Below are 27907 nucleotides of genomic sequence, written 5' to 3' on the forward strand. Positions count from 1 at the left end.
CAGAAAACAGAGTTAAATGTTTCAGGTTGATGACCTTTCGTCAGAACCATTAGCAGAACAGGCTTGAGGGGCTGAATGGCCTACTCCTGTTTTTTTTAAATATTCTATCCCATGTTATGTCCCATCCATGGATTGACAGGTTTGTCTTATAAGGAGAGATTGAGGATATTGGGCTTGTATTATTTGGAAGTTTAGAAGAATGAGTGGTGATCACATTGAAACTTACAAAGTTCTTAACGAGCTCGACATAGTAGATGTGGATAGGATGTTTCCCCTGGCTGGTGAGTCCCGAACCAGGGGATACAGTCTCAGAATATGGGGAAGGCCATTTAAGACTTGAGAGAAGGAGGTATTTCTTCGCTCAGAGGGTGGTGAATCTTTGGAATTCTCCACTCCAGAGGGCTGTGGAAGCTCAATCGTTGAGCATGTTCAAGACAGAAATTGATAGATTTCTGATACTAATGACATCTAGGGATAGTGGGGAAAAATGGCAAAGGCGAGATGATCAGCCATGATCTGTTTGAATGGCCTATTCACTCTCCGAAGTTCCTACCCTAAATTTTGATTAAGAGGAGAGTGCACCAGGACAGGCACAGGAGGGAGAATCAGACCATGAAATCAGCTAAGTTACCCAACTAACACTGATCTGAGAGGAATGTCAGCAGATACACCCACAAGCCAGAAGCACGGGATGAAAATACCTTTGTATCGGGGTGTGAGTTGTTGCAATTTACTAAAGGATACAGAGCACCAAATGTATCAAACACAATGTAACCAGCAAAGAGTATCCATTCGCCGACCATGCCTGGCAAACTGCTGAACACAGCGGATCAATGCTTACAATGAAATACCAGCCGGGGATTGTTAAATAAAGTACGCTTTCCGTTTTTGGGAAGATGCAAAGATCAAGCAAGAAATTTTAAACATCACCTGCAAGCAAAGCCAATAATGTTATGTTAACAGTTTAAACAGAGAAACTGAGTTACAGGGAGAAATCTAACTGAGGGGTTGGGTGATGGAGGAGGGGTTGAGGAAGAGGAGTGAGGGTGGGTGTTTATTTACAGGATGACAGATACCTGGCAGTGAGATTATGAGACTTGCAACCGTCTGAAAAGGTTTCAGATACACTGCTAAGAGGCTGGAGTGCAGTCGCTGTGAAGTGCAGAATCGAACCCGACTTTTTTTTTGAAAAAATACTTTATTCATAAAATATCTGGAAGAACGTTACAAAACATTTCTAAATCGCCATCACAAAAAGTACAATCAGATTCAACTTTTACTCATGGATCATGAGATGCTTCAATACAATCAATGAATATTACAGTCATTTCAGTATGGTCAGTACAGACAATCAGACCGTGCCATGGTATTGGAGTTAGCGACATAGGTCATGTTACACTCTGAGGTGCTTCAATATAATTATAATACAATTAATCGAACCCTATTTATTTGGAATGTGCTTCTGCTCCTGCCCATGTCCATGCCTATGCCCTCTCTGGGTAGCCCTTGTTACTAATTCACTGCTTGGCACAGGCAAGTCACTCTCAGCAGAATAAACATTCAGAAATGACTATATTCTGCCAGAGGTAGACACACTTTCTCAGGGCAGGTTATAAGGAAAAATGTGTTCAATCGACAGGTGAAGAGAACGCGAATAAAATTGTACTTTAAATTAATTTGCAAGGTGTTTGAGCGGTTGTAGTTTTTCCATCCAGTCTCCCCACACCTGGGAACAGGAAACGAGGGTCGGGGGGAACTACAAGACCCAGAAGGCCGCAGGGCAGGGGGGTCAGGGATCTCGAGCAGTCCGGGCGCGTGGAGTTCTGGGAGGCGCTGCTAACCCGGAGGAAGAAAACGGGGGCGGTGGGAAAAGAGGGGGGGGGGGGTGAGGGTGCCCCGGAGGAGCCTGGGAGTTATAGTCCAATTCGGCATCCAGAGAGCGGGTCATAGGATGTGAAAAACTACAGTTCCCAGAATGCGCGAGGAAGCGGTCGGGCAGGTTTTTTTTTCCGTGTTTCTAACCGCGCCCCCGCCGCCCCCAACCTACAACCCACCCGCCCCGCCGCATCCCGGTTGTTTTGACGCGATTAATGCGGCTTTCGGCCGCTTCGCCTCCCCGGCCGCGCCGTTTCCGTCCAGAGGGGGAAAAAAAATCGCCATCAACATGGCGGCCGGCAACAACCCGCGGAAATTCAGCGAGAAGATCGCCCTCCACAACCAGAAACAGGCGGAGGAGACGGCGGCCTTCGAGGAGGTGATGATGGAGCTCAATAACTCGCGGGTAAGCGGCTGAGGTAAAGGCCGGGCCTGGCCGGCCGGCCGGCGGGGACGCCGCTCCACAAGCCGAGGCCTAGCGCGCAGGCTGCGGGCAGCCCTCTCACTCCCAGCCCGGGGGTCACCGGCAGCAGCAAACCAAACCCCCAAGACCCACATCCGCCCAGAGGGGCAGAGGGAGCCACAGCGGCCCTGGGATCCCCTGTAAACCTGAGCGTCCAACCGGCACCGAGTCTCTCATCGCCCCCGTTCACTGACTTAACCCTGAAGCTGAACCTGTCACTGTCCAACACTGGAGTACAGTACTGGTGGGGACAGGTCTGTCACTGTATAACACTGGGGTACAGTACTGGTGGGGACGGGTCTGTCACTGTATTACACTGGGGTACAGTACTGGTGGGGACGGGTCTGTCACTGTATTACACTGGGGTACAGTACTGGTGGGGACGGGTCTGTCACTGTATAACACTGGGGTACAGTACTGGTGGGGACGGGTCTGTCACTGTATAACACTGGGGTACAGTACTGGTGGGGACGGGTCTGTCACTGTATTGCACTGGAGTACAGTACTGGTGGGGACGGGTCTGTCACTGTATAACACTGGGGGACAGTACTGGTGGGGACGGGTCTGTCACTGTATAACACTGGGGTACAGTACTGGTGGGGACGGGTCTGTCACTGTATAACACTGGGGTACAGTACTGGTGGGGACGGGTCTGTCACTGTATAACACTGGGATACAGTACTGGTGGGGACGGGTCTGTCACTGTATAACACTGGGATACAGTACTGGTGGGGACGGGTCTGTCACTGTGTAACACTGGGGTACAGTACTGGTGGGGACGGGTCTGCCACTGTATAACATTGGGGTACAGTACTGGTGGGGACGGGTCTGTCACAGTATAACAGTGGGGTACAGTACTGGTGGGGACGGGTCTGTCACTGTATAACACTGGGGTACAGTACTGGTGGGGACGGGTCTGTCACTGCATAACACTGGGGTACAGTACTGGTGGGGACAGGTCTGTCACTGTATAACACTGGGGTACAGTACTGGTGGGGACGGGTCTGTCACTGCATAACACTGGGGTACAGTACTGGTGGGGACGGGTCTGTCACTGTATAACACTGGGGTACAGTACTGGTGGGGACGGGTCTGTCACTGTATAACACTGGGGTACAGTACTGGTGGGGACGGGTCTGTCCCTGTATAACACTGGGGTACAGTACTGGTGGGGACGGGTCTGTCACTGTATAACACTGGGATACAGTACTGGTGGGGACGGGTCTGTCACTGTATAACACTGGGGTACAGTACTGGTGGGGACGGGTCTGTCACTGTATAACACTGGGGTACAGTACTGATGGGGACGGGTCTGTCACTGTCCAACACTGGGGTACAGTACTGGTGGGCTGGGTCTGACACTGTATAACACTGGGGTACAGTACTGGTGGGGACGGGTCTGTCACTGTATAACACTGCGGTACAGTACTGGTGGAATGGGTCTGACACTGTATAACACTGGGGTACAGTACTGGTGGGGACGGGTCTGTCACTGTATAACACTGGGGTACAGTACTGGTGGGGACGGGTCTGTCACTGCATAACACTGGGGTACAGTATTGGTGGGGACGGGTCTGTCACTGTGTAACACTGGGGTACAGTACTGGTGGGGACGGGTCTGTCACTGCATAACACTGGGGTACAGTACTGGTGGGGACGGGTCTGTCACTGTATAACACTGGGGTACAGTACTGGTGGGGACGGGTCTGTCACTGCATAACACTGGGGTACAGTACTGGTGGGGGTGGGTCTGTCACTGTATAACACTGGGGTACAGTACTGGTGGGGGTGGGTCTGTCACTGTATAACACTGGGGTACAGTACTGGTGGGGACAGGTCTGTCACTGTGTAAAACTGGGGTACAGAACTGGTGGGGACGGGTCTGTCACTGTATAACACTGGGGTACAGTACTGGTGGGGACAGGTCTGTCACAGTATTACACTGGGTTACAGTACTGGTGGGGACAGGTCTGTCCCTGTATAACACTGGGGTACAGTACTGGTGGGGGTGGGTCTGTCACTGTATAACACTGGGGTACAGAACTGGTGGGGACGGGTCTGTCACTGAAAAAAACACTGGGGTACAGTACTGATGGGGACGGGTCTGTCACTGTCCAACACTGTGGTACAGTACTGGTGGGGACGGGTCTGTCACTGTATAACACTGGGGTACAGTAATGGTGGGGGCGGGTCTGTCACTGTATAACACTGGGGTACAGTACTGGTGGGGGTGGGTCTGTCACTGTATAACACTGGCGTACAGTACTGGTGGGGACGGGTCTGTCACTGTATAACAGTGAGGTACAGTACTGGTGGGGACGGGTCTGTCACTGTATAACACTGGGGTACAGTACTGGTGGGGACGGGTCTGCCTCTGTATAGCACGGGTACATCACTGGTGTGGACAGGTCTGTCACTGTATAACCTGGGGTACAGTACTGGTGGGGAGGGGTCTGTCTCTATATAACACGGGTACATTACTGGTCGGGACAGGTCTGTCACTGTATAACACTGGGGTACAGTGCTGGTGGGGACGGGTCTGTCACTGTATAACACGGGTACATTACCGGTGGGGATGGGTCCGTCACTGTATAACACGGGTACAGTACTGGTGGGGATGGGTCTGTCACTGTATAACACGGGTACATTACTGGTGGAGACGGGTCTGTCACTGTATAACACGGGTACATTACTGGTGGGGACGTGTCTGCCACTGTACAGCACTGGCACACCGGACTGGTCGGGCAGTTCTGTCATTATATTGTACGGGGGCTGGCCTGTCACTATATGCTAAAGGGCTGTGCTGGTGGGGATGGTTATGTCACTATGTAACACTGGGTTCGAGTGCTGGTCTCAACAGGTGCGTCAGTGTGTAACACTGGGATACAGTTCTGGTGGGAACAGGGCTGTCACTGTCTGTCATTGGAGTATGGTATTGGTGGAGACAGTGCAATCACTGTACAACGCTGGCCTTCAGGACTGGTGGGGACAGGTCGGTCACTGTGTAACACTGGGGTTCAGTACTGGGGGGACAAGCCTGTCACAGTACAGCACACGTAAGAACTGCTGGAGGCAGGTCTGTCACTGTGTAACAGCCGGGTAGAGTAATGGGGGAACAGGTCTGACACTTCAACATTGGGGTCCAGCACTGTTGTGGACAGGCCTGTCGCTGTCTCACACTGGGCAACTGTACTGGTGGAGACAGATCTGTCACAGCCTAACACTGATGGCGAGAGGTCTGTCCCTGTATAACAGATGGGTAGATTGCTGGTGGGGACAGGTCTGTCACTGTATCACACTGGGGTACAGCACTGGTCGGGACGTGTCTGTCACTGTATAACACTGGGGTACAGTACTGGTGGGGAAGGGTCTGTCACTGTATAACACTGGGGTACAGTACTGGTGGGGACGGGTCTGCCACTGTATAACACTGGGGTACAATACTAGTGGGGACAGGTCTGTCACTGTATAACACTGGGGTACAGTACTGGTGGGGACGGGTCTGCCACTGTATAACACTGGGGTACAGTACTGGTGGGGACAGGTCTGCCACTGTATAACACTGGGGTACTGTACTGGTGGGGACAGGTCTGTCACTGTATAACACTGGGGTACAGTACTGGTGGGGACGGGTCTGTCACTGTATAACACTGGGGTACAGTACTGGTGGGGAAGGGTCTGCCTCTGTATAGCACGGGTACATCACTGGTGTGGACAGGTCTGTCACTGTATAACCTGGGGTACAGTACTGGTGGGGAGGGGTCTGTCTCTATATAACACGGGTACATTACTGGTCGGGACAGGTCTGTCACTGTATAACACTGGGGTACAGTGCTGGTGGGGACGGGTCTGTCACTGTATAACACGGGTACATTACCGGTGGGGATGGGTCCGTCACTGTATAACACGGGTACAGTACTGGTGGGGATGGGTCTGTCACTGTATAACACGGGTACATTACTGGTGGAGACGGGTCTGTCACTGTATAACACGGGTACATTACTGGTGGGGACGTGTCTGCCACTGTACAGCACTGGCACACTGGACTGGTCGGGCAGTTCTGTCATTATATTGTACGGGGGCTGGCCTGTCACTATATGCTAAAGGGCTGTGCTGGTGGGGATGGTTATGTCACTATGTAACACTGGGTTCGAGTGCTGGTCTCAACAGGTGCGTCAGTGTGTAACACTGGGATACAGTTCTGGTGGGAACAGGGCTGTCACTGTCTGTCATTGGAGTATGGTATTGGTGGAGACAGTGCAATCACTGTACAACGCTGGCCTTCAGGACTGGTGGGGACAGGTCGGTCACTGTGTAACACTGGGGTTCAGTACTGGGGGGACAAGCCTGTCACAGTACAGCACACGTAAGAACTGCTGGAGGCAGGTCTGTCACTGTGTAACAGCCGGGTAGAGTAATGGGGGAACAGGTCTGACACTTCAACATTGGGGTCCAGCACTGTTGTGGACAGGCCTGTCGCTGTCTCACACTGGGCAACTGTACTGGTGGAGACAGATCTGTCACAGCCTAACACTGATGGCGAGAGGTCTGTCCCTGTATAACAGATGGGTAGATTGCTGGTGGGGACAGGTCTGTCACTGTATCACACTGGGGTACAGCACTGGTCGGGACGTGTCTGTCACTGTATAACACTGGGGTACAGTACTGGTGGGGAAGGGTCTGTCACTGTATAACACTGGGGTACAGTACTGGTGGGGACGGGTCTGTCACTGTATAACACTGGGGTACAGTACTGGTGGGGACGGGTCTGTCACTGTGTAACACTGGGGTACAGTACTGGTGGCGACGTGTCTGTCACTGTATAACACTGGGGTACAGTGCTCGTGGGGACGGGTCTGTCACTGTGTAACACTGCGGTACAGTACTGGTGGGGACGTGACTCTCACTGTATAACACTGGGGTACAGTACAGGTGGGGACGGGTCTGTCACTGTATAACACTGGGGTACAGTACTGGTGCGGACAGGTCTGTCACTGTATAACACTGGGGTACAGTACTGGTGCGGACAGGTCTGTCACTGTATAACACTGGGTACAGTACTGGTGGGCTGGGTCTGACACTGTATAACACTGGGGTACAGTAATGGTGAGGACGGGTCTGTCACTGTATAACACTGGGGTACAGTACTGGTGGGATCGGGTCTGCCACTGTATAACACTGGGGTACAGTACTGGTGGGGACGGGTCTGTCACTGTATAACACTGGGGTGCAGTACTGGTGGGGACGGGTCTGTCACTGTATAACACTGGGGTACAGTACTGGTGGGGACGGGTCTGTCACTGTATAACAGTGGGGTACCGTTCTGTTGCGAACGTGTCTGTCACTGTATAACACTGGGGTACAGTACTGGCGGTGACGGGTCTGTCACTGTACAACACTGGGGTACAGTACTGGTGGGGACAGGTCTGTCACAGTATAACACTGGGGTACAGTACTGGTGGGGACGGGTCTGTCACTGTATAACACTGGGGTACAGTACTGGTGGGGACGGGTCTGTCACTGTATAACAGTGGGGTATAGTACTGGTTGGGACAGGTTAGTCACTGTATAACACTGGGGTACAGTACTGGTGGGGACGGGTCTGCCGCTGTATAACCTGGGGTACAGTACTGGTGGGGACAGGTCTGTCACTGTATAACACGGGGATACAGTACTGGTGGGAACAGGTCTGTCACTGTATAACACTGGGGTACAGTACTGGTGGGGACGGGTCTGTCACTGTAGAACACTGGGGTACAGTACTGCTGGGGACGGGTCTGTCACTGTGTAACACTGGGGTACAGTACTGGTGGCGACGTGTCTGTCACTGTATAACACTGGGATACAGTACTGGTGGGGACGGGTCTGTCACTGTGTAACACTGGGGTACAGTACTGGTGGGGACGTGACTCTCACTGTATAGCACTGGGATACAGTACAGGTGGGGACGGGTCTGTCACTGTGTAAACTGGGGTACAGTACTGGTGGGGACAATTCTGTCACTGTATAACACTGGGGCACAGTACTGGTGGGGACAGGTCTGCCACTGTATAGCACGTGTACATTACTGGTGTGGACGGGTCTGTCACTGTATAACACGGGTGCATTACTGGTGGGGACGGGTCTGTCACTGTATAACACGGGTACATTACCGGTGGGGATGGGTCTGTCACTGTATAGCACGGGTACATTACTGGTCGGGACAGGTCTGTCACTGTATAACACTGGGGTGCAGTACTGGTGGGGACGGGTCTGTCACTGTATAACATTGGGGTACAGTACTGGCGGGGACGGGTCTGTCACTGTATAACACAGGTACAGTGCTGGTGGGGACGGGTCTGTCACTGCACAACACTGGGGTACAGTCCTGGTGCGGACGGGCTGTCATTGCATTACACAGGTACAGTACTGGTGGGGACAGATCTGTCACTGTTTAACACTGGGGCACAGTACTGGTGCGGACAGGTCTGTCATTGCATAACACGGGTACAGTACTGGTGGGGACGGGTCTGTCACTGTATAACACTGGCGTACAGTACAGGTGGGGACGGGTCTGTCACTGTGTAACACCGATATAATACTGGTGGGGACAGGTCTCTCACTGTGTAACACGGGTATATTACTGCTGTGGATAGGTCTGTCACTGTACAACACTGGGGCACAGTACTGGTGGGGACAGGACTGTCACTGTATAACACAGGTATATTACTGCTGGGGATAGGTCTGTCACTTTATAACACTGGGGCACAGCACTGGTGGGGACGGGTCTGTCACTGTATAACAGTGGAGTACAGTACTGGTGGGGATGGGTCTGTCACTGTATAACACTGGGGTACAGTACTGGTGTGGACAGGAATGTCACTGCATAACACTGGGGTACAGTACTGGTGGGCACATTTGTGTCGCTGTATACCGCTGGGGTACAGTGTTGTTGGGGGCAGTTCTGTCACTGCATAGCACTGGGGTACAGTCCTGGTGCGGACAGGTGTTCCAGTGTGTAACATTTGGGTCTGGTACTTGTGGGGACAGGTCTGTCACTGCCTAACACTGTGGTATGAAATTGGTGTGACCTGGTGTGTTACTGTATAACACTGGAGTACAATACTGGTGCGGACAGGTCTGCCACTGTACAGCACTGGCACACCCGACTGGTCGGGCAGTTCTGTCATTATATTGTACGGGGACTGGCCTGTCACTATATGCTAAAGGACTGTGCTGGTGGGGATGGTTATGTCACTATGTAACACTGGGTTCGAGTGCTGGTCTCAACAGGTGCGTCAGTGTGTAACACTGGGATACAGTTCTGGTGGGAACAGGCCTGTCACTGTCTGTCATTGGAGTATGGTATTGGTGGAGACAGTGCAATCACTGTACAACGCTGGCCTTCAGGACTGGTGGGGACGGGTCAGTTAATGTGTAACACTGGGGTTCAGTACTGGGGGGACAAGCCTGTCACAGTACAACACACGTAAAGAACTGGTGGGGGCAGGTCTGTCACTGTGTAACAGCAGGGTAGAGTAATGGGGGAACAGGTCTGTCACTTCAATATTGGGGTCCAGCACTGTTGGGGACAGGCCTGTCACTGTCTCACACTGGGCTACTGTACTGGTGGAGACAGATCTGTCACAGTCTAACACTGATGGCGAGAGGTCTGTCCCTGTATAACAGATGGGTAGATTGCTGGTGGGGACAGGTCTGTCACTGTATCACACTAGGGTACAGTACTGGTCGGGACGTGTCTGTCACTGTATAACGCCGGGGTGCAGCACTGCTGATGACAGGCTGTCGCTGTATAACACTGGGGTACGGTACTGGTCGGGACGTGTCTGTCACTGTATAACACTGGGGTACAGCACTGCTGATGACAGGTTGTCGCTGTATAACACTGGGGTACAGTACTGGCCAGGACGTGTCTGTCACTGTATAACACTGGGGTACAGCACTGCTGATGACAGGTTGTCGCTGTATAACACTGGGGTACAGCACTCCTGATGACAGGTTGTCACTGTGTAACACTGGGGTACAGTACTGGTGGGGACGGGTCTGCCACTGTATAGCACGGGTACATTACTGGTGGGGACGGGTCTGTCACTGTATAACATGGGTACATTACCGGTGGGGATGGGTCTGTCACTGTATAACACGGGTACATTATTGGTGGGGACGGGTCTGTCACTGTATAACACTGGGGTACAGTACTGGCCAGGACGTGTCTGTCACTGTATAACACTGGGGTACAGCACTGCTGATGACAGGTTGTCACTGTATAACACTGGGGTACAGCACACCTGATGACAGGTTGTCACTGTATAACACTGGGGTACAGTACTGGTGGGGACAGGTCTGCCACTGTATAGCACGGGTACATTACTGGTGGGGACGGGTCTGTCACTGTATAACATGGGTACATTACCGGTGGGGATGGGTCTGTCACTGTATAACACGGGTACATTATTGGTGGGGACGGGTCTGTCACTGTATAACACTGGGGTACAGTACTGGTGGGGTTGGGTCTGTCACTGTATAACACTAGGGTACAGGACTGACGGGGACGTGTCTGTCACTGTATAACACTGGTACGGAACTGGTGGGGACGGTTCTGTCACTGTATAACACTGGGGTACAGTACTGTTGGGGACGGGTCTGTCACTGTATAACACTGGGGTAGAGTACTGGTGGGGACGGGTTGGTCACTGCATAACACTGGGGTACAGTACTGGTGGGGACGGGTCTGTTGTTTAACACTGGGGTACAGTACTGGTGGGGACGGGCCTGTCACTGTATAACACTGGGGTACAGTACTGGGGGGACACGGGTCTGTCACTGTATCACACTGGGGTACAGCACTGGTGGGGACGTGTCTGTCACTGTATAACACTGGGGTACAGTACTGGTGGGGAAGGGTCTGTCACTGTATAACACTGGGGTACAGTACTGGTGGGGACGGGTCTGCCACTGTATAACACTGGGGTACAATACTAGTGGGGACAGGTCTGTCACTGTATAACACTGGGGTACAGTACTGGTGGGGACGGGTCTGTCACTGTATAACACTGGGGTACAGTACTGGTGGGGACTGGTCTGTCACTGTATAACACTGGGGTACAGTACTGGCGGGGACGGGTCTGTCACTGTATAACACTGGGGTACAATACTGGTGGGGACGGGTCTGCCACTGTATAACACTGGGGTACAGTACTGGTGGGGACAGGTCTGCCACTGTATAACACTGGGGTACTGTACTGGTGGGGACAGGTCTGTCACTGTATAACACTGGGGTACAGTACTGGTGGGGACGGGTCTGTCACTGTATAACACTGGGGTACAGTACTGGTGGGGACGGGTCTGTCACTGTATAACACTGGGGTACAGTACTGGTGGGGACGGGTCTGTCACTGTATAACACTGGGGTACAGTACTGGTGGGGACGGGTCTGCCACTGTATAACACTGGGGTACAGTACTGGTGGGGACCGGTCTGTCACTGTATAACACTGGGGTACAGTACTGGTGGGGACGGGTCTGTCACTGTATAACACTGGGGTACAGTACTGGTGGGGACGGGTCTGTCACTGTATCACACAGGTACAGTGCTGGTGCGGACGGGTCTGTCACTGTATAACACTGGGGTACAGTCCTGGTGCGGACGGGTCTGTCATTGCATAACACGGGTACAGTACTGGTGGGGACAGATCTGTCACTGTTTAACACTGGAGTACAGTACTGGTGCGGACAGGTCTGTCATTGCATAACACGGGTACAGTACTGGTGGGGACGGGTCTGTCACTGTATAACACTGGCGTACAGTACTGGTGGGGACGGGTCTGTCACTGTGTAACACTGGGGTACAGTACTGGTGGGGACCGGTCTGTCACTGTGTAACGCTGGGGTATAATACTGGTGGGGACAGGTCTGTCACTGTATAACACGGGTATACTACTGCTGGGGATAGGTCTGTCACTGTACACCACTGGGGCACAGTACTGTTGGGGACAGGTCTGTCACTGTAGAACACTGGGGTACAGTACTGGTGGGGACGGGTCTGTCACTGTATAACACTGGGGTACAGTACTGGTGGGGACGGGTCTGTCACTGTATAACACTGGGGTACAGTACTGGTGGGGACGGGTCTGTCACTGCATAACGCTGGGGTACAGTCCTGGTGCAGATGGGTCTGTCATTGCATAACACGGGTACAGTACTGGTGGGGACAGATCTGTCACTGTTTAACACTGGGGTACAGTACTGGTGCGGACAGGTCTGTCATTGCATAACACGGGTACATTACTGGTGGGGATGGGTCTGTCACTGTATAACACTGGGGTACAGTACAGGTGGGGACGGGTCTGTCACTGTGTAACACTGGGGTACAGTACTGGTGGGGACGGGTCTGTCACTGTGTAACACGGGTATAATACTGCTGGGGATAGGTCTGTCACTACAACACTGGGGCACAGTACTGGTGGGGACAGGTCTGTCACTTTATAACACTGGGGCACAGCACTGGTGGGGATGGGTCTGTCACTGCATAACACTGGTGTACAGTACTGGTGGGGACATTTGTGTCGCTGTATACCGCTGGGATACAGTGTTGTTGGCGGCACTTCTGTCACTGCATAGCACTGGGGTACAGTCTAGGTGCGGACAGGTGTTCCAGTGTGTAACATTTGGGTCTGGTACTTGTGGGGACAGGTCTGTCACTGCCTAACACTGTGGTATGATATTGGTGTGACCTGGTGTGTACTGTATAACACTCGAGTACAATACTGGTGCGGACAGGTCTGCCACTGTACAGCACTGGCACACCGGACTGGTCGGGCAGTTCTGTCATTATATTGTACGGGGGCTGACCTGTCACTATATGTTAAAGGACTGTGCTGGTGGGGATGGTTATGTCACTATGTAACCCTGGGTTCGAGGGCTGGTCTCAACAGGTGCGTCAGTGTGTAACACTGGGATACAGTTCTGGTGGGAACAGTCCTGTCACTGTCTGTCATTGGAGTATGGTATTGGTGGAGACAGTGCAATCACTGTACAACACTGGCCTTCAGGACTGGTGGGGACAGGTCGGTCACTGTGTAACACTGGGGTTCAGTACTGGGGGGACAAGCCTGTCACAGTACAACACACGTACAGAACTGGTTGGGGCAGGTCTGTCACTGTGTAACAGCCGGGTAGAGTAATGGGGGAACAGGTCTGTCACTTCAACGTTGGGGTCCAGCACTGTTGGGGACAGGCCTGTCACTGTCTCACACTGGGCTACTGTACTGGTGGAGACAGATCTGTCACAGTCTAACACTGATGACGAGAGGTCTGTCCCTGTATAACAGATAGGTAGATTGCTGGTGGGGACAGGTCTGTCACAGTATAACATGGGCACAGTACTGGTGGGGACGCGTCTGTCACTGTATCACACTGGGGTACACTACTGTTGGGGACAGGCCTGTCACTGTCTCACACTGGGCAACTGTACTGGTGGAGACAGGTCTGTCACTGTATAACGCTGGGTTATAGTATTGGTGGCGAGAGGTCTGTCCCTGTATAACAGATGGGTAGATTGCTGGTGGGGACAGGTCTGTCACTGTATCACACTGGGGTACAGTACTGGTCGGGACGTGTCTGTCACTGTATAACGCCGGGGTACAGTACTGCTGATGACAGGTTGTCGCTGTATAACACTGGGGTACGGTACTGGTGGGGAAAGGTCTGTCACTAACCATGGGGCACAGTTCTGGTTGGGATATGCCTGTCTCTGTACATGTAACACTGTGGTACAGTACTGGTGGGGCTGGGTCTGTCACCGTGTAATGCTGGAGTACAGTACTGGTGGGTACGGGCCTGTCACTGTGTAACACGGGTACAGTGCAGGTGGGGACGGGCATGTTACTGTATAAATCTGGGTACAGTAATGGTGGGGACAGGTCTGTCAGTGTATAAATCTGGATACAGTACTGATGGGGACGGGTCTGTCGCTGTATAACACTGGGGTACAGTGCTGTTGGGGACGGGTCTGTCACTGTATAACACTGGGGTACAGTGCTTGTTGGGACGGGTCTGTCACTATAGCACTGGGGTACAGTGGTGGGGGCGTTACTGTCACTGTATAAACACTGGGGTACAGTGCTGGTGGGGTCGGGTCTGTCAATGTATATCACTGGGGTACAGTGATGGTGTGGATGGGTGTTTCACAATAACACGGGTACAGTACTGGTGGAGACGGGTCTGTCGCTGTAAAACACTGGGGGTACAGTACTGGTGGAGACGGGTCTGTCGCTGTAAAACACTGGGGTACAGTACTGGTGGGGACGTGTCTGTCACTGTATAACACTGGGGTACAGTGCTCGTGAGGACGGGTCTGTCACTGTATTTGTAACACTGTGGCATAGTACTGGTGGGGACATCTCTGTCACTGTATAACACTGCGGTACAGTGCTGGTGGGGAAGAGCCTGTAATTGAATAACACTTTGCGACAGTACTGGTGGGGACGTGTCTGTCGCTGTTTTACACTGGGGTACAGTACTGGTGGGGTCGTGTCTGTCACTGTATAACACTGGGGTACAGTACTGGTGGGGAAAAGTCTGTCACTAACAATGGGGCACAGTTCTGGTGGGGACATGCCTGTCCATGTATATATAACACTGGGGTACAGTACTGGTGGGGCCGGGTCTGTCACTGTATAACAACGGGCTACAGTACTGGTGGGGACACTCCTGTCACTGTATATATAACACTGTGGTGCAGTACTGGTGGGGACGGGTCTGTCACTGTGTAACACAGGGGTACAGTGCAGGTGGGGACGGGTATGTTAGTGTATAAATCTGAGTACAGTAATGGTGGGGACCGGTCTGTCAGTGTATAAATCTGGGTACAGTACTGATGGGGACGCGTCTGTCGCTTTATAACACTGGGGTACAGTACTGGTGGGGACAGGTCTGTCACTGTATAGCACTGGGGTACAGTGGTGGGGGCGTTACTGTCACTGTATAACATTGGGGTACAGTACTGGTGGGGATATTTGTGTCGCTGTATACCGCTGGGATACAGTGTTGTTGGGGGCAGTTCTATCACTGTATAGCACTGGGGTACAGTCCTGGTGCGGACAAGTGTTCCAGTGTGTAACACTTGGCTCTGGTACTTGTGGGGACAGGTCTGTCGCTGCCTAACACTGTGGTGTGATATTGGTGTGACCTGGTGTGTTACTGTATAACACTGGAGTACAATACTGGTGCGGACAGGCCTGCCACTGTACAGCACTGGCACACAGGACTGGTCGGGCAGTTCTGTCATTATATTGGACGGGGGGTGGCCTGTCACTATATGCTAAAGGACTGTGCTGGTGGGGATGGTTATGTCACTATGTAACACTGGGTTAGAGGGCTGGTCTCAACAGGTGCGTCAGTGTGTAACACTGGGATACAGTTCTGGGGGGAACAGGCCTGTCACTGTCTGTCATTGGAGTATGGTATTGGTGGAGACAGTGCAATCACTGTACAACGCTGGCCTTCAGGACTGGTGGGGACAGGTCGGTCACTGTGTAACACTGGGACTCAGTACTGGGGGGATAAGCCTGTCACAGTACAACACACGTACAGAACTGGTGGGGGCAGGTCTGTCACTGTGTAACAGCAGGGTAGAGTAATGGAGGAACAGGTCTGTCACTTCAACATTGGGGTACAGCACTGTTGGGGACAGGCCTGTCGCTGTCTCACACTGGGGTACAGTACACGTGGAGACTGGTCTGTCACAGTCTAACACTGGGTTATAGTATTGATGGCGAGAGGTCTGTCCCTGTATAACAGATGGGTAGATTGCTGGTGGGGACAGGTCTGTCACAGTATAACATGGGCACAGTACTGGTGGGGACGCGTCTGTCACTGTATCACACTGGGGTACACTACTGGTGGGGATTGGTCTGTCACAGTATAACATGGGTACAGTACTGGTGGGGACAGGTCTGTCACTGTATCACACTGGGGTACAGGACTGGTGGGGACAGGTCTGTCTCTGTATAACACTGGGGTACAGTACTGTTGGGGACAGGCCTGTCACTGTCTCACACTGGGCTACTGTACGGGTGGGCACGGGTCTGTCACTGTATAACACTGGGGTATAGTACTGGTGGGGACCAGTCTGTCACTGTATAACACTGGGGTACAGTACTGGTGGGGACGGGTCTGTCACTGTATATCACTGGGGTACGGTACTGGTGGGGACGGGTCTGTCACTGTATAACACTGGGATACAGGACTGGTGGGGACGGGTCTGTCACTGTATAACACTGGGGTACAGTACTGGTGAGGACGGGTCTGTCACTGAGGTACAGTATTGGTGGGGCTGCATGTGTCTCAGTGTAATATGGGCACAGTACTGGTGCGGACAGAACCATCACTGGATTACACAGTAACAGTGCTGGTGGGGATGTGTATGTCACTCTTATACTTGGGCGCAGTACCGGTGCGGACAGGTCCGTCGGTGCTTTTACATTGGTGTACACTCTGGTGGGGATGGGTCTGTCACTGTATAACACTGGGGTACAGTGCTGGCGGGTACTGGGCTGTCACTGTATATCACTGGGATACAGTACTGGTGGGGACAGGTCTGTCACGGTGTAACACTGGGGTACAGTCCTGGTGCGGACAGGTGTTCCAGTGTGTAACACTTGGGTCCGGCACTTGTGGGGACAGGATTGTCTCTGCCTAACACTGTGGTATGTTATTGGTGTGACCTGGTGTGTTACTGTATAACACTAGGGTACAATACTGGTGGGGACGGGTCTGTCACTGTATATCTCTGAGGTACAGAACTGGTGAGGACGGGTCTGTCACTGTATAATACGGGTACAGTACTGGTGGGGACAGGTCTGTCACTGTATAACATTGGGGTACAGTACTGGTAAGGACAGGTCTCTCACTGTATAACACCGGCGTACAGTACTGGTAAGGACAGGTCTGCCACTATAACACTGGGGTACAGAACTGGTAAGGAGAGGTCTGTCACTGTATAACACTGGGGTACAGTACTGGTGGGGACGGGTCTGTCACTGTATAATACGGGTACAGTACTGGTGGGGACGGGTCTGTCACTGTATAACATTGGGTTACAGTACTGGTAAGGACAGGTCTGTCACTGTATAACACTAGGGTACAGTACTGCTGGAGACAGGTCTGTCACTGTATAACACTGGGGTACAGTACTGGTGGGGATGGGTCTGACACTGTATAACACAGGTACAGTACTGGTGGGGACGGGTCTATCACTGTATAACGCGGGTACAGTACTGGTGGGGACAGGTCTGTCGCTGCCTAACACTGTGGTATGATATTGGCGTGACCTGGTGTGTTACTGTATAACACTGGGGTACAATACTGGTGCGGACGGGTCTTTCACTGTACAGCACTGGCACACAGGATTGGTTGGGCAGTTCTGTCATTATATTGTACGGGGGCTGGCTTGTCACTATATGCTAAAGGACTGTGCTGGTGGGGATGGTTATGTCACTATGTAACACTGGGTTAGAGGGCTGGTCTCAACAGGTGCGTCAGTGTGTAACACTGGGATCCAATTCTGGTGGGAACAGGCCTGTCACTGTCTGTCATTGGAGTATGGTATTGGTGGAGACAGTGCAATCACTGTCCAACACTGGCCATCAGGACTGGTGGGGACAGGTCGGTCACTGTGTAACACTGGGGTTCAGTACTGGTGGGGACAGGTCGGTCACTGTATAACACTGGGGTACAGTACAGGTGGAGAAAGGTCTGTCACAGTCTAACACTGGGTTATAGTATTGATGGCGAGAGGTCTGTCCCTGTATAACAGATGGGTAGATTGCTGGTGGGGACTGGTCTGTCACAGTATAACAAGGGTACAGTACTGGGCAGGACAGGTCTGTCACTGTATAACACTGGGGTACAGTACTGGTGGGGACGGGTCTGTCACTGTGTAACACTGGGGTACAGTACTGGTGGGGACGGGTCTGTCACTATAACACTGGGGTACAGTACTGGTGGGGACGGGTCTGTCACTGTGTAACACTGGGGTACAGTACTGGTGGGGACGGGTCTGTCACTGTATCACACTGGGGTACAGTACTGGTGGGGACGGGTCTGTCACTGTATAACACTGGGGTACAGTACTGGTGGGGACGGGTCTGTCACTGTATAACACTGGGGTACAGCACTGGTGGGGACGGGTCTGTCACTGTATCACACTGGGGTACAGTACTGGTGGGTACGGTTCTGTCACTGTATCACACTGGGGTACACTACTGGTGGGGACGGGTCTGTCACTGTATTACACTTCGTTACAGGACTGGTGGGGACCGGTCTGTCACTGTATAATACGCGTACAGTACTTGTCTGGACTAGTATACCACTTCATAACACTGGGGTCAGTACTGATGAGTTCTAGTCTGTCACTGTATAACACCGGGGTTCAGTACTGGTGGGGACGGGTCTGTCACTGTATAACACTGGGGTACAGTAGTGTTGGGTGTAGATCTGTCACTGTATAACACTGGGGTACAGCACTGGTGGGGAGAGGTGAGTCACTGTTTCACACTGGAGTATTGTACTGGTGGGGACGAGTCTGTCACTGGGGTACAGTACTGGTGGGGCTGCGTGTGTCACAGTGTAACGTGGGCACAGTACTGGTGGGGACGGGTCTGTCACTGCATAACACTGGGGTACAGTACTGGTGCGGACAGAACCTTCACTGGATTACACAGTTACAGTGCTGGTGGGGATGTGTATGTCACTCTTATACTTGGGCACAGTACCGGTGCGGACAGGTCCGTCGGTGCTTTTACATTGGTGTACACTCTGGTGGAGACGAGTCTGTCACTGTATAACACTGGGGTACAGTACTGGTGGGGAAGAGTCTGTCACTGTATAACACTGGGGTACAGTACTGTCGGGTACAGGGCTGTCGCTGTATATCACTGGGATACAGTACTGGTGGGGACAGATCTGTCACTGTATAACACTGGGGTACAGTACTGGTGGGGACGGGTCTGTCACTGTATAACACTGTGGTACAGCGATGACAGATGTTTCACTATATCACTGGGGTGCAGTACTGGTGGGGAGATGTGTGTTGCTGTATACCGCTGGAGTAAAGTGCTGTTGGGGACAGTTCTGTCCCTGTATAACACGCGTCCAGTACTGCTGTGGACCAGTATGTCACTGTATAAAACTGGGGGTCAGTACTGGTGGGGACAGGTCTGTCACTATAAAACTAGAGCACAGTACTGGTGGGGACAGGTCCATCGCTGTATAACACTGGGGTACAGTACTGGTGGGGACAGGTCCATCACTGTATAACACTGGGGTACAGTACTGGTGGGGACATTTGTGTCGCTGTATACCGCTGGGATACAGTTGTTGGGGGCAGTTCTGTCACTGTATAACACTGGGGTACAGTCCTGGTGAGGACAGGTGTTCCAGTGTGTAACACTTGGGTCTGGTACTTGTGGGGACAGGTCTGTCACTGCCTAACACTGTGGTATGATATTGGTGTCATCTGGTGTGTTACTATATAACACTGGAGTACAATACTGGTGCGGACAGGTCTGCCACTGCACAGCACTGGCACACAGGACTGGTCGGGCAGTTCTGTCATTATATTGTATGGGGCCTGGCCTGACACTATATGCTAAAGGACTGTGCTGGTGTGGACGGTTATGTCACTATGTAACACTGGGTTCGAGTGCTGGTCTCAACAGGTGCGTCAGTGTGTAACACTGGGATACAGTTCTGGTGGGAACAGGCCTGTCACTGTCTGTCATTGGAGTATGGTATTGGTGGAGACAGTGCAATCACTGTACAACACTAGCCTTCAGGACTGGTGGGGACAGATCGGTCACTGTGTAACACTGGGGTTCAGTACTGGGGGGACAAGCCTGTCACAGTACAACACACGTACAGAACTGGTTGGGACAGGTCTGTCACTGTGTAACAGCAGGGTAGAGTAATGGGGGAACAGGTCTGTCACTTCAATATTGGGGTCCAGCACTGTTGGGGACAGGCCTGTCACTGTCTCACACTGGGCTACTGTACTGGTGGAGACAGATCTGTCACAGTCTAACACTGGGTTATAGTACTGATGCTGAGAGGTCTGTCCCTGTATAACAGATGGGTAGATTGCTGGTGCGGACAGGTCTGTCACATTATAACACGGGTACAGTACTGGGGAGGACAGGTCTGTCACTGTTTAACACTTGGGTATGTTACTGGTGGGGACGGGTCTATTACTGAAAAATACTGGGGTACAGTACTGGTGGGGAAGCGACTGTCACTGTAAAACACTGGGGTACAGTACTGGTGGGGACGGGTCTGTCACTGTATAACACTGGGGTACAGTACTGGTGGGGACGGGTCTGTCACTGTATAACACTGGGGTACAGTACTGGTGGGGACAGGTCTGTCACTGTATAACACTGGGGTACAGTACTGGTGGGGATGGGTCTGTCTCTGTATAACACGGGTACACTACTGGTGGGGACGGGTCTGTCACTGTATAACAGGGTTACAGTACTGGTGGGGACAGGTCTGTCACTGTATAACTCTGGGGTACAGTACTGGTGGGGGCAGGTCTGTCACTGTGTAACAGCCGGGTAGAGTAATGGGGGGACAGGTCTGTGACTACAACATTGGGATACAGCACAGTTGGGGACAGGCCTGTCACTGTCTCACGCTGGGCTACTGTACTGGTGGAGACAGGTCTGTCACCGTCTAACACTGGGTTATCGCATTGATGCTGAGAGGTCTGTCCCTGCATAGCAGATGGGTAGAATGCTGACGGGGACACGTCTGTCACTGTATAACACTAGGGTGCAGTACTGGTGGGGACAGGTCTGTCACTGTGTAACACTTGGGTACGTTACTGTTGGGGTTGGGGTCTGTCATTGTATAACACTGGGGACAGTACTGGTGGGGATGGGTCTGTCACTATAACACTGGGGCACAGTACTGGTGAGGTCGGGTCTGTCACTGTATAACACTGCGGTATAGTACTGATGAGGACAGGTCTGTCACTGCATAACACTGGGGTACAGTACTGGTGGGGACAGGTCTGTCACTGTATAACACTGGGGTACAGTACTGGTGGGGACATTTGTGTTGTTGTATACCGCTAGGATACAGTGTTGTTGGGGGCAGTTCTGTCACTGTATAGCACTGGGGTACAGTACTGGTGCGGACAGGTGTTCCAGCGTGTAACATTTGGGTCCGGTACTTGTGGAGACAAGCCTGTGACTATACAATGTGGATACAGTACTGGTGGGGACAGTTCTGCCAATGTGTAACATTGGGGTACAGTACTGGTGGGGACAGGTCTGTCAATGTGTAACATTGGGGTACAGTACTGGTGGAGACAGGTCTGTCACTGTATAACACTGGGGTACAGTATTGGTAGGGACAGGTCTGTCACTGTATAACACTGGAGTACAGTACTGGTGTGGTCAGGTGTGTCACTGTATAACACTGGGGTACAGCACTGGTGGGGACAGGTCTTTCTCTATTTAATGCTGGGGTACAGCACTGGTGGGGACAAGTCTTTTACTGTGTGGCGCTGTGGTACAGAACTGTTGGGGTAACTATTTTGTGTATTTTGAAATATTCCCTGAAATGTTTGCAACTGCATCTCTATTTACCTATCCTTTAACCTAATTTTCCAATTCATTTCAGCCAGCTCTGCTTTCATGCCATCAGAATCGGCCTTATTTATGTTTAAAAACTTAGTCTGGGACCCACTCCTCTCTCCCTCAAACTGAATGTAAAGTTCAATCATATTATAGTCGCTGCTACCAAGGGTTACCTTCACTATGAGATCATTCATTAATCCCACCTCATTGCCTTATACCAGGTCAAGTATAGCTTGCTCTCTGTTTGACTCCGGAACGTGATGTTCTAAACAACTATCACGGAAACATTCTGTGCACTGCTCATCTCGCAAACCTTTGCCCATCTGACTTTTCCAGTCCGTGTGTAAATTAAAATCTCCCATGATTATTGCTGCACCTTTCTGACAAGCTCCCATTATTTCTTCCTTTATACTCTCTGCTACCATCTGGTTACTGCCTGTACACAACGCCCACAAGTGACTGCTTGCCAATGCCATTTCTCATCTCTACCCAAACCGTTTCTTCATCCTGGTTTCCCGAACTTCGGTCACCCCTCTCTATTGTGCTAATAATATCATTAACTAACAGAGCCATCCCTTTACCTTTTCCTCGCTTCCTGCCCTTCCCAAATGTCCTGTACCCTTTAAGATTCAGGTCCCAATCCATGTCCTGCAGCCATGTCTCTGTAATGGCTGTCCAATTGTACTTATGTATTTCTATGTGCGCTCTCAGTTCATCTGTTTTGTTTCGAATGCATCGTGCATTCACATACAGAGCTTTTAGTTTTATCCTTTTACTCTTTTTATAACCTCTAGTCTTATATGTTGATTTACTGTTGGATTTGTACCTTCTATCCCTTCCTGTCACGGTCTATTTTTCATTTCCTGTAATAATACCTTCTCTTTTGCCTTATCTCTACTCTTTGATTTGCCACATCTTCCCAAATTTGATCCCTTGACCCCACCACTTAGTTTAAAGCCTCTCTACTTCCCTCGCTATATGGTTCACAAGAACACCTGTCCCAGCACGGTTCAGGTGGAGACCATTGCAAGGGTACAGGATCCACTTTCCCCAGTACTTGTGTCACTGCCTTGTGAGTGTTTGATGGGGACAGTGTAGAGGGAGCTTTACTCTGTATCTAGCCCCATGCTGTACCTGTCCCGGGAGTGTTTGATGGGGACGGTGTAGAGGGAGCTTTACCCTGTATCTGACCCCGTGCTGTACATTTCCTGGGAGTGTTTGATGTGGACAGTGTAGAGGAAGCTTTACTCTGTATCTAACCCCGTGCTGTACCTGTCCTGGGAGTGTTTGGGGACAGTACAGAGGGAGCTTTACTCTGTATCTAACCCTGTGCTGAACCTGTCCCGGGAGTGTTTGGGGACAGTATAGAGGGAGCTTTACTCTGTATCTAACCCCGTGCTGTACCTGTCCTGGGAGTGTTTGGGGACAGTATAGAGGGAGCTTTACTCTGTATCTAACCCTGTGCTGTACCTGTCCTGGGAGTGTTTGGGGACAGTATAAAGGGAGCTTTACTCTGTATCTAACCCCGTGCTGTACCTGCCCTGGGAGTGTTAGATGTGGACAGTGTAGAGGGAGCTTTACTCTGTATCTAACCCCGTGCTGTATCTGACCTGGGAATGTTTGATGTGGACAGTGTAGAGGGAGCTTTACTCTGTATCTAACCCCGTGCTGTACCTGTCCTGGGAGTGTTTGATGTGGTCTGTGTAGAGGGAGCTTTACTCTGTATCTAACCCTGTGCTGTACCTGTCCTGGGAGTGTTTGATGTGGTCTGTGTAGAGGGAGCTTTACTCTGTATCTAACCCTGCGCTGTACCTGTCCTGGGAATGTTTGATGTGGTCTGTGTAGAGGGAGCTTTACTCTGTATCTAACCCCGTGCTGTATCTGTCCTGGGAGTGTTTGATGTGGTCTGTGTAGAGGGAGCTTTACTCTGTATCTAACCCCGTGCTGTACCTGTCCTGGGAGTGTTTGATGTGATTAGGTGTAGCAGGAGCTTTACCCTGTATCTGATCCTGGCTGTGCTTGCACTTTGGGCATGAGTGTATGTTGAACAAGGCCTATTCAAGCTTATGATTATTGTATTTTTACAATTTCTGGTGTTGATGTGTGTCCTTTATTGCCAATGCTGAAGAGTTTGTCTTTGTGTTTTCACTGGGATAAGGAACGTGTGAAGTTTCTGCCACTCAATTTGAGTGGAGCTGAGATTTGCTTCACTTCTCTTTCTCTTGCCTGTTGCCCTGCGCTGGCCATTCCCTGCTGCTGCTGCTGCTGCTGCTGCTGCTGCCACTGCTGCCGCTGCTTCTGCTGCCGCTGCCGCCGCTGCTGCTGCCGCCGGTGCTGCTGCTGCCTTTTCCTGTTCTTGTCTAAGTCTGACTAAGTAAACGTGTCGTCTGTTTTTCCCCCAGTTACAGGCTCAGAAGGTACACCAACTCCGCCTCTCTCACACTCGAGGGCCTTATTATGGTGGGTCGCTGCCTAATGTCAACGCCATCTCGAACAACACCACTGAGTTCCAGGTAGTTGGGATATTACTACTAACACTTGATGCTGTAGGATTCTCAGTCGAGCCATTGCTGCGCAGTTAGGACATTGTCTCTTTGGGCCAGGGACCACAGTCTGGATTTGGAGAGTCGTCAGATCATCTTCATTCTGTTTATATTTCAACACATTGATTTAATGTTAGCTGTGGCTCAGAGGATTAAACACTCAGCTTTGAGGCAGGAGTTCACGTCCCACTCCAGAGGCTTGAGCACAAAATCCAAGAGTCATTCCAGTGCAGAACTGAGGGAGCGCCGCACTGTCGGAGGGTCAGTGCTGAGGGAGTGCCGCACTGTCGGAGGGTCAGTGCTGAGGGAGCGCTGCACTGTTGAGGGTCAGTACTGAGGGAGCTCCGCACTGTCGGAGGGTCAGTACTGAGGGAGCTCCGCACTGTCGGAGGGTCAATACTGAGGGAGCTCCACACTGTCGGAGGGTCAGTACTGAGGGAGCACCGCACTGTCTGGCAAGTCAGTACTGAGGGAGTGCCGCACTGTCGGAGGGTCAGTACTGAGGGAGCGCCGCACTGTCGGAGGGTCAGTACTGAGGGGGTGCCGCACTGTCGGAGGGGCAGTACTGAGGGAGCGCCGCACTGTCGGGGGGTCAGTACTGAGGGAGCGCCGCACTGTCTGGCATGTCAGTACTGAGACAGTGCCGCACTGTCGGAGGGTCAGTACTGAGGGAGTGCCGCACTGTCTGGCAAGTCAGTACTGAGGGAGTGCCGCACTGTCGGAGGGTCAGTACTGAGGGAGTGCCACACTGTCTGAGGGTCAGTACTGAAGGAGCTCCGCACTGTCTGAGGGTCAGTTCTGAGGGAGTGCCGCACTGTTGGAGGGTCAGTACTGAGGGAGTGCCGCACTGTCGGATGGTCAGTACTGAGGAAGCACCGCACTGTCGGAGGGTCAGTACTGAGGGAGTGCCGCACAGTCGGAGGGTCAGTACTGAGGGAGCGCCGCACTGTCAGAGGGTCAGTGCTGAGGGAGTGCCGCACTGTCTGGCTTGTCAGTACTGAGGGAGCTCCGCACTGTCGGAGGGTCAGTACTGAGGGAGTGCCGCACTGTCTGGCATGTCAGTACTGAGGGAGCACCGCACTGTCGGAGGGCCACTACTGAGGGGGCACCGCGCTGTTGGAGGGTCAGTACTGAGGGAGCGCCGCACTATTGGAGAGTCAGTACTGAGGGAGCTCCGCACTGTCGGAGGGCCAGTACTGAGGGGGCACCGCACTATTGGAGAGTCAGTACTGAGGGAGCGCCGCACTGTCGGAGGGTCAGTACTGAGGGAGTGCCGCACCGTCAAATGGTCAGTACTGAGGGGGCGCCGCACTGTTGGAGGGTCAGTACTGAGGGAGTGCCGCACTGTCAGAGGGTCAGTGCTGAGGGAGCCCCCCACTGTCAGAGGGTCAGTACTCGGAGGGTCAGTACTGAGGGAGCGCCGCACTGTCGGAGGGTCGGTACTGAGGGAGTGCCGCACTGTCGGAGGGTCAGTACTGAGGGAGCACCGCACTGTCGGAGGGTCAGAACTGAGGGGGCATTGCACTGTCGGAGGGTCAGTACTGAGGGGCATTGCACTGTCAGCGGGTTAGTGCTGAGCCCATGCTGCAGTGTTAGAGGGTTAGTGCTGAGCCCATGCTGCACTGTTAGAGGGTTAGTGCTGAGCCCATGCTGCACTGTTAGAGGTACTGTTTATTGTGTTGGACATTAAACTGAGGCCTGTCTGCCCTCTGTGATGGATGTTAAAGATCAAAGCAAAATACTGCGGATGCTGGAAATCTGAAATAAAAACAAAATTCTGGAAAAACTCAGCAGGCCTGACAGCATCTGTGGAGAGAGAAACAGAGTTAACTTTTCCAGTCTGTACAACCAAAGAAAACCGTCTGAAGGACGGTCACACGGACTCGAAACGTTAACTCTGTTTCTCTCTCCACAGATACTGTCAGACCTGCTGAGTTTTTCCAGCATTTTCTGTTCTGATGTTAAAGCTTACAAGGCTGTTGTTTTGATTCAGAATGGTGTGGTTTCTCTTCTGTGTCCTAGGCCAGATTTGTCCCATAAACAACACCACATTAATGTCATATTGCTTGTGGGAGCTTGCTGTGTGCAAATTGATTGCTGCTTTCCCTACATGACAACATCAGCACACTTGAACAAAGTCCTAGGCTGGTTGTAAAGTGTTCTCTCTGAGGGTGTGAATACCACTGTTGGGATGCAAATTTCTTTAGAGGAAAGAATATTTTTATAACTGTTTTGATGCCTGCATCATCCTGGGTGGATGTCTGGGTAGGGGGACTATTAATGACCCAGTTCAACATGCTGTGTGTTTTGAGCTCAGTTATCTTTAAATCTGTTGCAGAGTCCCTTTAACTCAGCGCTGGACTCCAGTCGTGGGACCCGCCATCACGGATTGGTGGAAAGGGTACAGAGAGCGAGGTTGATGTCCCCTCACAGACGACAGATATCCTTTTGTATTAGCATTGTCTTGCTGCATCTCAATAACTCAGTAACTCCACCACCACCGACGCACAGTGGCAGCAGTGTGTGTACCATCTGCATGATGCACTGCAGCAACTCACCAAGGCTCCTTCGACAGCACCTTCCAAACTCACCACCTCTACCGCCTGGAAGGACAAGGGCGGTAGATACATGGCAACACCACCACCTGGAAGTTCCCCTCCGAGCCACTCACCATCCTGACTTGGAAACAAATCGGCCGTTCCTTCACTGTCGCTGGGTCAAAACCCTGGAACTCCCTCCCTAACAGCGCTGTGGGTGTACCTACACCACAGGGACTGCAGCGGCTCAAGAAGGCGGCTCATCCCCACCTTCTCAAGGGGCAATTAGGGATGGACAAAAAACACAGGCCCAGCCAGCGGCGCCCACATCCTGTTAAATCCAGATGCCATAAAAAATTTAATGAAAAAAGAAGACAGCCGGAATGTGATGCCTCCTTGTAAGAGTTGCAAAGGAAAGTAGAGATTAAATTAATGTCACCCTGGCAGTAAGTGCACCTTATGCTAATGAAATAACCAGGAGGGAGGGAGCCATTCCCTCCATATGGTCCTGTGGTCAGATGGCTAAAAGCTTGAGTTGGAAATACCTGAGTGCTCAGTAGCTCCGGCGTGGGAGGGCTTCGGAGAGGGTGGGGCTGGGCGTGGGGGCTGGGGAGCCGGGCTGAGACCTGAGAGCTTGGGGAGCAAACCAGTGTTGTAACAGGCCCAACCTTCCCTCGGCACAGTCTGAAAGCCTGGCGTAGATTTAATTTCCATTCTGGGTCCGGTGTCCAAAGTGCCCTCCTAACCTCGCAGAGTCGGTGTTTAGCTCCTTGACTGATAACGTGCACGTCGACAGCTCCCCATACAGCTCTGCGTACCTGTCACCTCCCCCAGACACCAGCTGGAGAAG

The 27907-nt window shown here is 52.1% G+C and overlaps 1 protein-coding gene across 1 annotated transcript; it reads left to right on the top strand.

The window, feature by feature from the left end:
• Window positions 1-1975: 1975 nt before the first annotated feature.
• Window positions 1976-27907, top strand: LOC144677247 (CREB-regulated transcription coactivator 2-like; the record flags this gene model as incomplete). The annotated part of the gene is made up of 4 exons (XM_078537432.1): window positions 1976-2281; window positions 24380-24490; window positions 26859-26960; window positions 27846-27907. Coding segments are annotated over exons 1-4 (581 nt in total), but the record flags the coding sequence as incomplete, so codon positions are not given.

The sequence above is a fragment of the Cetorhinus maximus genome, unplaced genomic scaffold, assembly GCF_964194155.1.
Source record: "Cetorhinus maximus unplaced genomic scaffold, sCetMax3.hap1.1 HAP1_SCAFFOLD_2347, whole genome shotgun sequence".
NCBI lineage: Eukaryota > Metazoa > Chordata > Chondrichthyes > Lamniformes > Cetorhinidae > Cetorhinus > Cetorhinus maximus.